This window comes from Polistes dominula, unplaced genomic scaffold, assembly GCF_049000335.1.
Source record: "Polistes dominula isolate Pdom_NZ unplaced genomic scaffold, Pdom_raw_medaka contig_25, whole genome shotgun sequence".
NCBI classification, from domain to species: Eukaryota; Metazoa; Arthropoda; class Insecta; order Hymenoptera; family Vespidae; genus Polistes; species Polistes dominula.
In genome coordinates, this window is record NW_028301094.1 from 2966742 (window position 1) to 2984450 (window position 17709).

General features: G+C 33.8%; 1 protein-coding gene across 10 annotated transcripts in view; it reads left to right on the forward strand.

The window, feature by feature from the left end:
• The window catches only part of br (broad-complex core protein), a 91333-nt gene that overhangs the window by 28766 nt on the left and 44858 nt on the right, over positions 1–17709 (forward strand). For 6 of the 10 annotated variants that reach the window (XM_015315781.2, XM_015315788.2, XM_015315783.2 and 3 more), the window contains exon 6: positions 10468–11695. The exons of the other annotated variants lie outside the window; for them this stretch is intronic. In XM_015315781.2, the coding sequence (XP_015171267.1) occupies positions 10468–11255 (788 nt within the window). In that variant the 3' untranslated portion in view covers positions 11256–11695. Of the gene's footprint in view, positions 1–10467; positions 11696–17709 lie in introns of those variants that run through there. 10 annotated transcript variants of the gene reach the window in all.

The following is a 17709-nucleotide window of genomic DNA, read 5'->3' on the forward strand; positions in this document are numbered from 1 at the left end:
CGTGTATTTTGTATTATAATTATATCAATTTGTCCTTTCGTATCAATTCAAAGTGCGACTGAAAAGTTATCAGTTGTCCGAAACGAATCGAATGTTGTTAACTATTTTTTTTTTTTTTTTTATTATTCTTTATTACTATTATTATTATTATTTATTTCTTTCATTTTTTTCACGTTAAGCGTGCGCGCACACTTAAAACACAACTTCTAAATCTTTTATCGGCATCTCGTAATTTCTACGGACTTTAGCCCGGTAAGCTGCTTCGTTATAAAAAAAAAAAAAAAAGAAAAAAGAAATTGAAAAATTTACAGCTTATTTGTTTTGCAAGTATATAATATTATACATATGAAAGAGGATGTGATAGGATGGCCAAGTTATCACTTTTTATGATTTGCCGTTATTTGACCCGTGAAGAACGAACAGTACATACATATACATATATATATATATATATATATATATATATATACTACGATGTTGCAGCATATATTTTACCTTCAAAAAGAGATCGATGATTTATTTATTATCAATCTGCCATATACGAATGATAGATAATATGCGTGTACGAATTTCTTTCTTTTTTTTTCTTTCTTTCTTTCTTTCTTTCTTATTCTTCTTGTTCTTCTTGTTTTTTTTTTCTTTTTCGTTCATTTTTTTATTTTTATTTTTATTTTTATTTTTCTAAGTATTTTTTTCTATCCTCGATCTTTCCGAAATATTCGAATAATTGATGAACAATATTAGTATTATTATTATTTTTAATGAACACCTTCTCGTCATTTTATAATGAAATCGAACCTAGAAATGCGAGAATAGGAAGAAGAATACGCGAGAGAATGTGGAAATTCGAAAGATTTTTACGATAACGCGTCTTTTTTTTTTTTTCCTTTTACCGAGATTCTCGCGAATTTGTTTCCGGATAAAATGAGAAAGAAAATAAGAACTTAAATGATGGGTTAGGAGGTAGGGGGGGGGAGGCTACAAATTCAGGTACGCGATTTCCACGTTTAGTGAAACACATAACTGGTGGGGAAAATAAATTATAAAAATACAAAAAAAGAAAAGAAATAGAATAGATACTGAAAGAGAAGGTAAAAAAAAAGATGACGATATGATAAAAAAATGCAAAATTATAGAAGAAAATAATAATAATAATAAATAAATAAATATAATTAAAAAAAAAAAAAAGAAAAAGAAATGAAAGGAAGCCAAAATAAAAAAAAAAAAATAAAAAAACAAAATGCTTCTTCTCTTCCTTCAAAGTCGTGTCTGTTGTGTTCGCGCGGGTTTTTTTTTTTTCAACGTTGAGCAAATTCAGGTGCGGCCCTGTTTCGTCGATTAATATTTGAACGGCTGGCTTATACTAGGTTAGTACTGAAAAAGTTATCGTGGTGGGTGCGAGGGCAAATGGAGGAGAGAGAGAGAGAGAGAGAAGAGTAGAGAGGGGGTAGGGTAGGACACAGAGAGAGAGAGAGAGAGAGTGAGAAATAAAGAGAACGAGAGAAAGAGAGAGAGAGAGAAGAAGAAGCGCGGGGGTGGTGTAGTGTGGTGTGACGATGAGAAGGAGTAAGGGAGGGAGGGGAGGGGAGGGTGAGGGAACCGTTGATAAAACCACAGATGTTATCCGCGAAATTCAAGGTCCCTCTATCTCCGACGAACGTGGCCAACTAAAAATACGACGACCTTGGTGCGCCACTCACGTTCCTACCGCGTTCGCACTGCGAATCATTAGACACATTAAATTATACGACGCTCGTCCCACAAGTAAGCAAGCAAGCAAGCAAGCAAGCAAAGCTAGCTAGCAAGCTAGCAAACCAAACCAACCAACCAACTCATCGAGAAAATGTCGAAAGACAATTCTATGAGCAAAGCCAACTCTTTTCGTGAAATCCAATATATTTTCTTCTTTCCCATTTTCTTTTACGTTTAATTATTTTTTTGTTCCCCTATTTTTATACATAGATGGGTGCTCACATATATATACTCGAGTTCTTTCTTTCTCTTTCGTTCATGCATGCATATGTGTATATATATATATATGTATATTTTATCTTCGTTTGCCTATTAATCTTTCTCTTTCGTTTTTATTTTCTTTCTTTCTATTCTTTATCGTAGTCTGTCTTTTTATATATATATATATATATATATATATATATATATATATATATATATATATATATTTTTTTTTTTGGTTCTTTCCTTGTTCTACGAAAAGCAGCCTCCTACCAAGAAACATCGGTGCCGTCGAGTTGCACTTTTTAACGCGAACGCGAATATATAGACTTGGAACACGGTGCAAGATACTACACAACGTACGAAAAGGCGAGCACTAAAATAGATTTATGCTGCCGTCGGCCGACGCGTTTTAGAAAAGAACTCTCCTATATATCGTGCCTTTTATTCGTCCCGAGTATAAACCAGTAGTGAAATTTTTTGGTTACGGTTATACCACCAATCGTAAGTTTTTCGTGAACGTTTTCGCGGTGGATGTTTCTGGGGACGTTTCGGGGACAGTTTCTGTACTCTACTAGTATGGAAACTTTGTTAAATTATAATTAATTAAATTATATTATTGAAGTATATAATAATTTTATTTAAATATAATATTATATTTAATTTATGCTTAATTAGTTAAAAAAATTATTATTTTTAAAATAATATTAAATTATATTATATTTATATTTATATTATATTATATTTAGTATATAAATTGTTATTTAAAAAAAATATTAACTTATACTCAATTACTTAAATTATCAGTTTTAAAATATAAAAATATTGTAATTTATAAATATTATTTATATTATATTATAATATATAGTATAATATAATAATATATATTTATAGATATTTTAATAATCATATTATTTTTAAAATAATAATTTCAGTAATTAAGTATATATAAATTTAATGTAATATTATATTATATTATATTTTATTATATTAATTTGCTTATATATATATATAAGTAAGAAATTAAATTAGGTTGTCTCAATAGTTTTTTCCTGTTTTTTTTTTTTTTTGTAATTCTAAGGACACAATATTTTTTAGGTTTAATGATTTAAAGTATAGAAAAAGGTAAAATAGAATAGAATCGATACTATTTAGTAAAATAACGTAAAATACAAAAAAAAAGTATATTAGTATATATATATATATATCACTTACATAGTAATACCAAATGTATATAAGTAATATTGTTTAACTTATCACCAAAAAAAAAAGGAAGATATTTTGTGACCCAACTTAATATAATATTTTACACATTACACTTAAGTTAATCTTTTGTTAACGTAATCAATAATTCGAGATTATTTATTTTCTTTTTTTCTTTTTTATTAAATTTTGTTTTATTTTTTTACACGACTATTTCGTTTAATTCGTTTAATTCGTTGTCCTATATCGTTAAGAGGATCATCCAATAATAATGAGAAATAAAATTGCAGAGAAAGGGGGGGGGGAGTTTCTAAGTTTTGGCAACGTTTCAAAAGTTTAACGTGATAGCTTGCTTGCTGCAGGGTCGATGTTCTCTCTTTCTATTTCTCTCTCTTTTTCTCTCTCTCTTTTCTCTCTCTCTCTCTCTCTTTCTCTCTTTATTTTTCGATATTTCTTGCGTGGGATCTTTACGAATAATATAAGCGAATTGCTATCGCATTCATTCGATGTGACGTAGAAAAACATCATCACATTTTTACATTTACTCTTTCTCTTATACTGCATTATTTCTTAGTAAAATTCATGGTGAAATCATTATTTTTATTAGTCAAATATCATCTTTGCCTATATTCTAAATATACACACACACATATATATTAGGGGGATTAGAAAGTAATGGTGTTTCTACTTCATGTCACAATTTTTATATTTTCATTAAAAAAACTGATTGATTTTAATCGGTCAGATATTAAAAATTTTCCATACTAAATGAAAATAAAGGATAGGGGGTGGATTAAATTATTGATTAAAAATTAAAAACTTGTTAAAATTTAATTTGTTTCAATTTAAAGGTTAAAAAAATGGCGACATTACTTAATCCAGTCCACTTAATATTAGGTTATCTCAAAAGTTTCTTTCTATTTAGTATTTCTACAGGCACAATATTTTTTATGATAAATAATTTAAAGTATTAGTAAAAGGTAGAATAAAATACAATCAATATTCTTGAGTAAAAAAATAACATAAAAAATATTACGCATCACAATATTGTTCAACTTATCATAAAAAAAGGGGGAAGAAATTTTTGGAACGACGTTATATCATAAAAAAAAAAAAAGATTTCATTAAAAAATACGAATTAATATTAACCCTTTGAGTGCTGAATACTTTTAACTAAAATATTTTGTAGAAACACAGAATAATTTATTAATAATAAATTATATTTAATAATTAAAGTTTTTGTTTCTGAATATATAATTTAATGTAATTAATATAAACATTACGTTTACATTATATTTTACATTAATATTAACAAACACGTATATGCATCGATAGACCACTCTGGGGTAATTTTTACCAAACGCATATATGCGTCTATAGCACTCTAAGGGTTAATTACCAATAGAAGAATAATTCAAGTATATAATATAAAAAATTAAATGTGTGACAAAATATGTGACAGAGAAGAAAGAAAGGAAAAAAAAACAAAGTTTTCGTTAACGTTTTACTTGATAGAATGGAAAATATTACGTTGTCAAAATTGACGAGGATCGAGATGTCCCCCCCTCCCCACCCCTTTTTCTTCTTCTCCCCTTCTATGTCCCGATTAATCTTTCTCTTGTCGGTTATTTTTTCTTTTCATTTCTTTTCTTATATAATCCGATATAATATAAGCGGACGGTCCTTTCTTGTTCTCATCCTTATCCGATAGAAATGAATTCTTTCTGCATCAGTTATCATCGTGACTTTTTACGTTATCTTATTCTATGATGTTCATCGATAAATCGGAATTCTTTAATCGTTCCTAATGCATAACTCTGTTACGTAAAAAGAATAAAAATGAAAACAAGAAAAAACTTTACAGAAAGTGAGAGAGAGAGAAAATAAAATACATGGGGTTGAATTGAAACGAGAAAAGTACAAAAAAAAATTCTACTCATTAGAAAAATAGAGATCGATAAAATATAGATAGATACATAGATAGATAGATTGATAGATAGGTATGAATAGAAATAAAAAAAAAAAAAAAAAGAAAAGAAAGAATTGCAACACAACAGAGAACTTCGTTGGAAAATACTCGAAGTTTTCTTTGTTCGGTGACAACGGCAACGAATAGAAAGTGTAAGAAAGATAAAAGACATGGGTGGGGGATTGAGTTGGGTGGGGATGGGGTGGGGGTAAAAGATAGAGAAAGAATTATCTTTCATAGAATAAATCGCAAATGTATGTATGTATGTATGTATGTATGTATGTATGTGCGTGTGTGTGCATTCAAATTCGCTGCTGGTGTAAAGATAACATTTTTCATTTCGTTGCGATCATTTCGATCTCCTGCGTGTGTCGTTATCTTTGAGATACTCGAAAAAGAACAATATATATCCGTCGGTATCGTATTATTCACCATTTCTTTTTAAATACTTAATATTCGAACTCTCACACATCCGAAATATAATAGAAAGATATCGAAAAATGTGAATATAATCTGTTAATATCATCAGTTCAAATCTATATTCTCAGTATCCTTCTTTTTTTCCCCCTTTTCATTTAGAAATAAAATCTAACAATCTTTCAAAAAAAAAAAAAAAAAGGTCTTGCAATAATTCCCTTTTTATTCTTATCGAAAAATTATCTCTAAGAAAAGAGTCTTTTTTTGTCCTCCTTATTTCCTATTTTTTTTTTTTTTTTTATATTTTTCACCCTCTACCTCCCCTCTCCAACCCCTATTCGGGACACGATTATTCTTAGCCCGTTTTTTCGGGCTAGCATCGAGAATTTGTTTAAAAAAAATCTTGATAAAAAAGAAAATAGAGTGAAAGAGGAGGGAGGGAGGAGGAGGAGGAGGAGGAGAGGGTGAGAAGGAAGAGGAGAGTGGTAAGCTTCTGGTAGAGTCACGTTGGTGTGAGAGAGTCAGTCGACTGGCCTTTTTTTTTATGCTTTTATTATTCCTTCACTCACTTCTCTCTTTCTCTCTCACTCTCTCTCTCTTTTTTCCCTTCCTTCTTTCTCACTCACTCTCATGTATAATGTCTTTCTGTCTCTCTTTAATTTTCTCTCTCTTTCTCTCTAGTTCTTTTTCCCCCCGCTCTTTTACGCGAAAACGCCTGCACGCGCCCGTAACCTGTTGTAAAAGTGAGCCGCGTAAAAATAGCGAATGCCGAGCTTCTACTAGTACTCTTTATCCTCTCTTTTCTTCTTCTTCTTTCTCTGTATCAGAGAGAGAAAGAGAGAAAGAGAGAGATACGGGCGTTGCAGTCTCTCTCCTCCGTTCGTGCAACGCACCGAGCAAATATTTATTCCGTGGTATGAGACGTCGACGGTGGGGTAACGCCGGACACATGCTGCCTGCCACCCCCTTCACTTCCTCCTCATCTATCTCTTTTAGTTTCTTTTTTTTTTTTTTTTGTTGTTGTTCTTTATATTTCACTCTTTTCTCCTCTCCCTATTTTCCCATCACTTGACAATGACGCTACCAAAATTCTTGCGGAGGTGGGTGCTGATGTAGGTGGGTCGCATCGCATCGCGTTACGAGCCAACGAACCACTGTGTTCAGCTTATTTGCGTTATATTTCTTTTTCCAAAAAATAAAAAAATAGCAAAAGACAACTAGCAGAGAGAGAGAGAGAGAGAGAGAGAGAAAATAAAAACAACAAATTTTTACGATTAAAGAAAAGTAGATGTGTATATATATATACTTTTTCGTTTTGATCATTTAAACGTGTGTGCATAATCGTGGCCCCACGGTTAATTATGATAGTGGGATAATTGTAAGTCAAAAAAAAAAACAAAAAAAGAAATTCCCTGGAGTTAATTTTACGATTTACATTTAACATTTTGATAATTTATATTACGCGTTATATATTTGTGTTTATTTTTGTTATTATCTTTTAAAGTACTTTTTACGATGATTATATTATTTTATTTTATTTTTTATATTACGATTATTAATATTATGAATTATATATCTTAAAAGATATTCTTTCAATATTTTGATCGTTAATAATTTATTTTCATATAATTACCAACCCTCTCACACAAAAGTATATACCATACCATATTTGTTTTTCTACATTTATGATCCTACGATAACATTACTTCAGAAATATTACATGGACCGGAAAGTAATGTCGCTTTTTAACCTCAAAATTCAAACAAATAAATTTTTCAAACAATTTTGTATTATTAATCAATTAAATTAACTAAATTAATTAATTAATCACTTTTTCTATCTGTTATGCAAATTTTTAATATTGTTAACGATAAAAATCATCAATCGGTTTTTTGATTTAAAATATTATACAGAATTTGACATGCGTAGTAACGCCATTACTTTTCGGTACCCCTAATATTTTTTCACATCGTTTAGTCGTTTCATTTAGTTTTATTTTCAATACTAATTAATTTTATCTTCTATAAAAATCTGTGAATAGAAATTACAAGATTAATCATTTTTTATCTAAACTTCATTGAAATTTTTTTTTTTATTATTTTGACTAGCAAGTCCTCCAACATGTCTGCTAATAATATCATACTCGATCGAATTATAATATCATACCTTACATTTCTAAAAGTACCGATATATTTCGACCATCATTCGGACGTTCGCAAAAAAGCTCTAATTGCGTAATCGTTTCAAAATCAGCTGTTTTTTCTTTCTTTACCGGTCATTGAATTTGCAACGCCATCTATAGTTGACTAAAAAAAACGATTTATAAATTCGTTGCTTTCTGCCGACAACGTGACACGAATTGCTTGCACAGGTTTTGTTTACCCGGTATTCTCCTCATCTTCCAACACCTCCTACACCTCTCCTCTCTTCCCACCCCCTTCCTTCACACTTCTCTCTTCACCTACTCTAAGTTGAATCTTTTATTTTCCTCATTTCTTAACTCTTCTCCCCCTTCCATTCTCTTTCTCTCTGTCACTATCTATTTATCTATCTATCTGTCTCTGTCTCTCTCGTTCGAGTTCCATTCACTCGGTGCGAATTTTTTTGGTCGCTATTACACACCAGAAAGAAAGAGTGCGAGCGCATTAGCAATTTGATTAGTGCTAACGGGTTGGGCCGGGCCAATGACGGTGGGGACGGGCGGCGGGGGGGAGCGGGGTGGATGTGGCGCGGCTGTTGTCAAGGCCGTAGAACGAAAGTTCGTACTGAATCGAATCAGACGGAATTTGTTATCTGTAGTAGCGTACACTTTATCGGTGGACGCCCAGGTCTAGCTGCTTGTTTTCGCCTGGTGCTATTATCGATGATGAACTTGAGGTGACCTCGAAAACTGCGCAACAAACGAATGATGCGAGGCGTAGCGTACTAATGTGTGTGTGTGTATGTGTATGCGTGTAAGTAAGTAAGTAAGTAAGTAAGTGCGTACGTACGTACACGCGAACCTCTCATTTCGTGTGTGTGCGTATGCCGCACTGCTGCTGCTGCTGCTGGTTTATACGTGGCGATGCGTGCAAATGAAAGAGAGAGTGTAATGTTCTCACTTTAAGCTTTACTATATCGGTTTGCTAACTTTGCTTTTTTTTCCTGTTTGAAAAAAACTTTCCAATTTCCTCTGACGCGAGAGAGAGAGAGAGAGAGAGAGAGAGATAATTTCATTGAATTATCGTTTTAACGCGCAAGGTAACCAACCATATATACTGATTTAAGAAAAGAAAGAAATATTAGAGTGTCAACACGATGTTTTATCATTCGACGACGACGATCGTTCTATCAAGGATTTTTTTTTATTATTCCTTTTTATGGGAGAGACGAGTAGTCGAAACTTCCGCGTCTCGATCGTATATGATTACGTCATTAGTAGTTTTCCATTATAAAAGTTACGTATATAAAAAGGAGTATTCACAATGGCCCATGCTGCACATTTTTATCATATTTAAATTTTATTAAAATTTACTTTACTCCAAGAAAGGGAAGAAGATTCTCTCTCTCTTTCTCTTTTGATTTGCATTTCCCATCGGTGGTCTACTCTTCTTTATTCCCCCTTTCGGTTGGTTCGTGATAGCGCAACCACAAAATGTGCCCCCTCCCTCCCCCGACCTAAAAGATCAAGAATCCTTGAAAATAATCTCGCGTGTACTTACTCGGCTTGCTATTTCCTCTCTTAGCGAAACATTCGTGAGTTCGACTTCTTCTTGTTTCTTCTTCTGATGAGAGAGAGAGAGTGAGTGAATGAGTGAGAGAGGGAACTCTCTTTTCGATTCGCGAGAGAGATCCGTGCAATCAAGGCAGAAGATACTTATATTTTTCTGAAGTCGTGTTTCAAGTAACCTACAACCGCCTTCCCTGTCCCCCTCCCTACCTCTTTTCTATCTTTTTCCTCCGGACCAACATCGTCACTTTCTCTCTCTCTCTTCTTCCTCTTCTATCCTTTCCCTCTTGCTGATGTTGAGGATTCGTAGTATAGTCGACCGTATGGCGGCCTATCGATCGCCGTAGCTCTCTCTCTCCGCGCGCTTAGAGTCAACATCAGTCATAATACAGCGCCACGGCACACGGGGGTTATTAAGAATAATACGCATCCTAGGTATATATCCTCCTCTTGGCACCGGAGTGAGAGGGGTGCGACGTAGAGGAGCCTGTCGAGAGGGGTGTTCCGTTGCCACGGTAACCGGCCGGGTAAAACCCCGCAAAGAACCATCGTCGGCCTGTGCTTGCTGCTCCTGCCGTTACTGTATTGACATCCCATCTGCGCGGACGTTATTCTGCCCTTTTATGAGGCGATGGATGGATACGACCATCCTGTTTCCCTCTTCTTTTTTTTCCTTTCCACCTTCCTCCTATCGGCACTTTGCTCCTTCTCCTTCAACTCCTTCTGCCATCTCTCTCTCTCTCTCTCTCTCTCTCTCACTCTTTCTATCTTTCTATCTTGACCAACTTCCTGGATCATTGGTGTCCAGTACCACCCCACGCTCGTTACTCCCGGCTCTTTGATCCACCGAACCATTCATTCTCGTGTACACTCGATCGCCCACTTCACGCGTCGAGTTACATCTATTATTTGTACGGATGAGATGATTTAGACAAGGGTGGGTAGGGGACGGGATTTGGGTAAATGTGGGAAAAAACATTAATAGGACATTATTTTTTTTATATCCTTTCTAATTGATATATATATATTTCATCAATAAGAGACATACCTACGCGACAAATCACACGTACATGCACTTTTACGCGTTATTATATGTGTACTTAACATACATAAAAAGATGAACAGAGAGAGAAAGAGAGAGAGAGAGAGAGAAGAATATAGAGACAAATAGGCAGGCACATCCGGTTGGACTCAGCCCCCTCCTCTTTGGTTGCAGACCGGGAGGTCGCCGAGGAGGACGGGGGTTGGCAGTCCGCCACCAACGGCGAGAATCAACAACAATCCGGGCAATCAAGTGAAATTACGGGCTCTGATCAATGCGAGGTGGTGGTCCAGGATAATAACCACCAGCAGCTGCCGATAATCGATCTCTTAGATGGGATTAACGATCAGGTGCAGATCGTCCTGAAATCGGAACCTATGTCTCCGAAGATCGCCGAGTTCGAGTCTTGTCTTTTATCGTCGGAACACGACGAGTACCAGACGAGCGATCATTATGATCAATATCATCGTCAATATCGTCAATCTCAACAACAGGAACAACTACAACAACATCAACAACAGCAGCAGCAACAGCAACACCAACAACAGCAACAGTCACAACAACAGCAACAACAACGTTATCCAAGTCAAGAGAGACTCGTCGTAACCAATGAGAACCTATCGATCACTGATCCTCGTTGGTTCTCTCAAGGAAACGAGTTAGCTCAGCCGGTAGCGAAAGTTCGTGAGGTATCTCGAAGGAACGCGGAACAGGAGTTTAAGTTATCGGGCCGATCGATCGGCGGCACTTATTGCAGTTTCTGTCAGAAAACATTTTCTCGCGCATGGTCCCTTCAGAGACACCTCGCGGATACGCACTTCTATGTACCGCAGTCATTGTCTTGCGATCAGTGCGGTAGAAGTTACAAGAGCAGGAACAGCTTGGTCAGTCATAAGAGCCAATATCACGCTAGGAAAGAACGAAAAGATCACGATATTCATTGCGAACAACTTACATATTGAATTGATTCTACGGTAGAGATCCTTCACCTTTTCCTTGTCCATTTCCTTTACCTTTACCTTTACCTTTTCCTCCTCCTAGTTGCCAATCGCATCGTTAAATATATAATTCTTGCGAGCTATACGCGATATCTAGTGTAGAAAATTTCTCTCTAGGTTCGCTGTTCTTGTAAATATTATTAGGCCCTTCTTTTACTTGCTCGCCGCGATAACAGCCCCTAGCGTTGGTGGTTATCTCGCGGTTCGGAGGTAACGCGCGCGGATCGTGAAAATTCGTTCGTCCGTCCGTTGTTAATCCGTCCGTTCTTTTCTTCATTCCTTCTTGAAGATTTTCATGTAATAACAATAGTCAAATATATTCAGTTCAGCTAGTCCCATTCTTTTTCAGATTAGTTACCACAACAATACCAAAGAACAAAAACCCTTTAACATTTTCCTTTCATTCCTCCCCCTAACCCGTCCTCTTCCTCACCCGCCATCTTCTTGTTTTTATTTGTTACTGAGAATTCTATCAGAATCATGTTGAATTCATTCCTTGCAAATATATTTCTCTGTTATCGTTTAGTTTATTGACAAATTTATCAGTTACTGCAATTGAATAGTAAAGTACGCTTCTTAATCCACGTTCTTGAATCTCTTGTCATTTTAACTTTGAAACGGAATAGTTCCACGGATATGTTGTTCTTAGCCCGTACGATAAGCGTCATATACCCTTATCGGTTATCAACTTTTGCCTCTGAGCGCCACCTTGTACGAATTTTCGGTATCAGAACGTCGAAATACCGTTTCCAGGAAGTAGACATTCGTCTTGTCAGTGTACGTGATTCAATCCCGTTTTATTCTCTTTTGAATTATTATTATTATTATTAACATTAATTCCTTTCAAATGAATACGAATAATTGAAACGTTTTCTATAGAAAAATATTATTATTCTTGTTTTTTTTTTTTTTTTTTTTTTTTTTTTAAATTTTCATATGAGATGAATTGGTGAAGTGACAGATATATGAAATCATAAAACTTTCGTCGCGTTTACTTGTCCTTTATGTATCCGGAATTTCGATAAGATGAAGTAGTATATTATCTTGGTGCTGTTTTAACAGGCGATATTATCTTAAAGTTTAGTTACGTTCGATCAATCAACGATTTTGAGTAGCAGAGTGATATTGGACTAAAGTAATCGCACGGTATATCACGTGTAGAGATAACAGTATTTATTCGATAGAAATTGCATCGGATTACCGGTAGACCGGCCGGCAACCAACAGTCAATCATAGCGCATCAGTCAATTTCACATCGATAGGAGAAAGTTCACCTTCCCGTTCGCAAATCGCATATTTTATCTTATTTTTTTTACAAAGAAAAATAATATCATTATCTATCGGCTAATTTCATGATTTTTATCGCAAAAGCTTGTTGAACACTTGTCTGGAATCCTATTTAATGATTAAATCGATCGTTTTTTATATATCGTGAGTTTTAGTTTCGTTTGTAACTCGAAAAAAAGTTACAATTGGAAACACATAGATGCATTTTTATTACACAATCATATATACATATATATATGTATAGAAATATTTTGTATTTTTCCCCCGCTTTATAACAGGATAACTTTAGTGAAAAGGGAATGTTCGATTGGTACCGTTATTTTTGACTGATTTTAACAGTGAGAGTACATACGTATGTACACATACGTAAAATACATACGCAACAAGCGCGTGTCCAGTTGTGTTGTGTTTTCCAAATACCGCGAATCAGTGAAACGCAAACCGACCCTCTATAAATTGCTCTCGAAATCTTCGTAATACTATCGGTTGGCTCTCGGTGACCCTGATGTGTTCTTGCGTGTCCTCGAATTTTGTTGCTTTTATCCGCACGAATTTTTTTTCTCTTTCAGATTAAAAAAAAAAAAAAAAGGAAACATACTCCTATACATTAACGCGGATTTGAAAAAAAAAAAAAATGATTGACATTTTGTTATCGTAACGAAACGGATGATTGAATCACGGCAATGAAATTTTGTTCTATTTAAATTGTATACTTATTAAAATAATAAAACAATGTATATACCTATCACGGTGTAAGCGTCGTTAATCAATGATCAAATAAAATGCATTTGAAAAAATGAAAATGAGGACGTTTCACTAATTAAACCAATATGAATTCTGACATTGGCCAATGGACTGTGGGTGGCAGAGGGAGGAGGGTGGGTTGATGATAGGAAATTTATGTCTTATCATTTTGAATCGAGGATATATATTATATGCTATGTAGCTTTTGTCTTAGACATTATCGTTCTTATCATTATTTCACGTATTATTTCTATCGATAAGGAAACAAAGAATATTAACAGAATTATAAAAAGAAAAGAAAAAACTATTCGATAAGTAATTGTACTAAGAAATACCATAAATTACATATCTCTATGTATGTACATATATAACAAAAAATATATACATATATAAATATATATATATACATACACTGCGAATATCATATTTCTTCTTTCATTGCAACATCAGATCATTCTAAAATCGACGATAATCTATAATCATATACATGTATATAAATAGTTACACACGTATACCTACAAAAAAAAGGACTACACTGTTCCTTTATTTCGCTGTAAATAATACGCATCGATCTCCATGGATTTATATTACCATCCCCCCCCCTACTATGGTGCTCGGAAAATTACTAACGTCATCGCTCACGATCGTTCTCGCTGGAATCTTGGAATTGCTTGTTACCTTTCTACTGCTGTGTAATTCGCTAAAATAAAATTAAATTAAAAAAAATATATATATACAAAAACAAAGCAACAAAGAGCACAACAGCAACAACAAAAATAATAATATTAATAATATAATTAATAATAATAATATTAATAATAATGAAAAGAGTGGAATCTCGGAAGACGAGTCGTCAATCATTTTCTAGAAGTGCCTCACTTTTGTGTTTTGTTTTTTGAAAATGTAAACAAACGAATACAATACATCCATTTTTTATTTTATAATCAAATTGTTAATAACGTAACGTACTTTTTATTATTGTTTCAATAATTAATAAAGGGTCTACTTTTTTTGATGAAGGATCACATTTGTTCAACCAAATAATTTCGATAAAGTTGTGGAAGAAAGTAAATTGAGTAAATGATCTTGAAATTTGATTTTGAGGCACTTCCAATGGAAAAGAGCACGACGACGCGTCGTAAACGAGAGAGTGTGAGAGAGAGAGAGAAGGATAGAGGGTGTGAGAATGGGAGAATGAGAGAGAGTGTGAGTATGTGTCGAATTACGGCGGTAGCACCTGCTGGCATAATGTTGTACGTGGTTTGAGAATAACTGAGGACGATTTGGGCGCACGGCTTTAGTCGGGTGAAGGTTCAGCGGCGGTGGGTTCGGACCATATAAAAAAAAAAACTCTGTGACGTTCACGGATTTTTCCATTTTCCCGAAGGAAAAATGAAAATAAAATAAAAACAAAACTACGACGGTACGCGTAACGATGAAAAATCGACGAGATCGCGAAGAAACGGAAAGAAAGAAAGAGAGGGAGAGAGAGAGAGAGAGAGAGAGAGAGAGAGAAAGATCACACGGATCACGTGATACCGTGAGTGAGAAAGATAGAAAGAAAGAAAGAGAGAGAGAGACAGACACCAAAACTATAAAAAAAAAAACACACTACTACGAGATAAAAGCGAGAAAAGGAATATATTTTGTCTCTCTTCTTCTTCTTCTTCTTCCCCGTAGTTCAAAAAAATTAAAAAAAAAAAAAAAAAAAATTAATAAAAAAAAAATATTGTGCTTGTTATCGACGTCCAAGCACAATAAAAAAAAAAAACCAAAGTAACCCCCTCTGTCTGGTTCTGCCGCCAGGTCTGTGGGCCGGCAGCGGCGGCGCGTCCGATGAGTTTCGATGCGAGCCTTGCAACAAAAACCTGACCTCCCTAACGCGGTTGAAGCGGCACATACAGAACGTTCACACGAGGCCCAGCAAGGAACCGATCTGTAACATCTGCAACAGGGTTTACTCCAGCCTGAACAGCCTAAGGAACCATAAGAGCATCTATCATCGGCAGCACAGTAAGAACGAGCAACAACGGAAGGAGGAGGAACAAATACAAAAGGAGAGGGAACACAACAACGATCGTTTTGGGTACAACCAACAACAACAGCAATTGCAGCAGCAACAACAACAGCAGCAGCAGCAACTACATCAACAACAGCAACAGCAACAGTAATCACTCGAGATAACCTGCACCAGGATTTCGTCTTGTTACGTTCTAAACGCGAGAGTGATTTTCAAGGACAAATGGGCGAATAAAAGAGAGAGAGAAAGAGAGAGGATTGAAATATCAGAAACTTGTTAAAAAAGAGTTCTCTCGTGTAGTACCCAAAAACAAAATGGAGGTTTAAACGATTGTATGTAACTGATCCTGTTGTACTTAATCGCGGTCCCTTGTTGCTGTGTAGTCTGTTTGTGGGTATACGTATATATGCGCTGCGTCGTGTATTACTTTTTCGAAAGATAATTCATGCGTGCAAAATGATGTGATAATAGACGGTAGTTGGATTTAATTTTTTTAGTATCAATCAATCGATTTAGATCATAACGATTTTGAGCTTTATCTAGAAGCTCAAGTATATACTTTGTACATAGACGATATGATATTTCTTAGATATCAAAATGGTGTCGCGAGGAAAAAAAAGGATAAAGAATGAATTTTCCTAATTACCTTCGATACCTTTTTTTTAAATACTTCGAAGGTTTAGGATAGAAATTAGTTGTTATTTTTTTATCGCGTAGACGAAACCGAGAAATGTGTGGACTCGTTTTACGATCGTGTCCTTCTCTGATAAGTCACGTGACAAGTCACAGTACAAAGGAATATATATATATATATATATATATATATATATATATATACACATATACACACATACACGTATATATACAGTATGAGTTCTTTTTTATAATCGAGAAACTGAAATATTTTGAAAACAAGGTATTTTTTTAAGAGTTAAATTTGAAACGAAAGTTTGATATAATTTTGAAGGGGAAATTTAATAATAATATTATTTATTTTATTAGATTCTATGTGGTAGTTTTTAAAATAATTTTTAAGTACTTTACCTAGTTTTATTTTTAATGGAAAAGTATGGTCGGTACGCAAAAAGGAAAACCTTTAAACTAAGGGACAGGTAAAAATATATTTAAAACAGGTATTTTATTTTTTTCTTTTTTTTTTTTTTTAGAAAAATATTTTTTATAAATATTCAAAATGAGAAGTGGAGTGATTCCTATTTATCGATATATACTTCTTAATAATCTTAACACGTTTTGGTGTTACATTTGTCACATATTCAATCGCATGTAATTTTCCGTTCAATCCAATTGAAAATGGCGTGTTGGGTATTCATTTATCGCACGTTTGTGAATTAAAACGAGAAAAAAGTCATTGAAAATTAGTCCACTACTGTGAACGTGTTAGTAATAATGAATTTTATCCGGAAATTGTTTTTTGTCGATTTATAGGAATATATATTAGGTTGTCTGAAACGTTCGTGCCGATTTCCGATAGATGGCATTAAAGTTCTCTTGCTAAAAAAAAAAAACCTGAGAAATTCTGGAAAGACAAAATTTTGAAATTATTCTTAAAAATGGAGAAAAATTGTGAAAAAACAGAATGACACTTATATATAATTTAACAAATATATATATCAACAAAAAAAAACTTAAATTGCAAAACATTTCAATCTTCCATCAAAATCGGCACGAACTTTCCGGACAATCGGATATAAAAATCGGCACAAATTTTTCGTAAAATCATCCAATAGAGATGAATATCAACAAAAGTATTAGTAAAAATACCTTTGCTTAATATTTTCACAAATATTTCCAATAAATTGTTCATATCTCAGTTGTTTTATAAATTTTTTTTATGACTAAATTTGATTTCAAGTTAAATACTATTATAATTACAAACTTTGAGATATTTAAAACAATTGGTCAAGCAGCAGACAGACCCTCCCCCGCACCCAATGTATTATTTGCAAAGAAAAAAAAATAATTAATAATAAAAAAAAAAGTACCGCGTTCTATCCAGCGGCCATTGTAATCCTACCCAATCAATCTAGTATTTCTCTTGCGATAAACGTATTATGCACCGGACAGCCATCATGCATATTGACAGGAATATTCTACAACGTATAAATCAATCTTTTATTAAACGCATTGAGAAAGTGTATCGAAAATCATGGCCTTTTCATTTTGAATATGTAATTAAAAACGAAACAAAAAGAATATATATATATATATATAATATATTTATCTAAACAAAATATAATATCTACCTGCTTTTTTTGAAATATTTTTATCTGTACCCACAAATTATTGTTTAAAGAAGATTTAAATGTAGTAGGTATTAAAAAAATTGTATAAAAAAAAAAAAGAAAA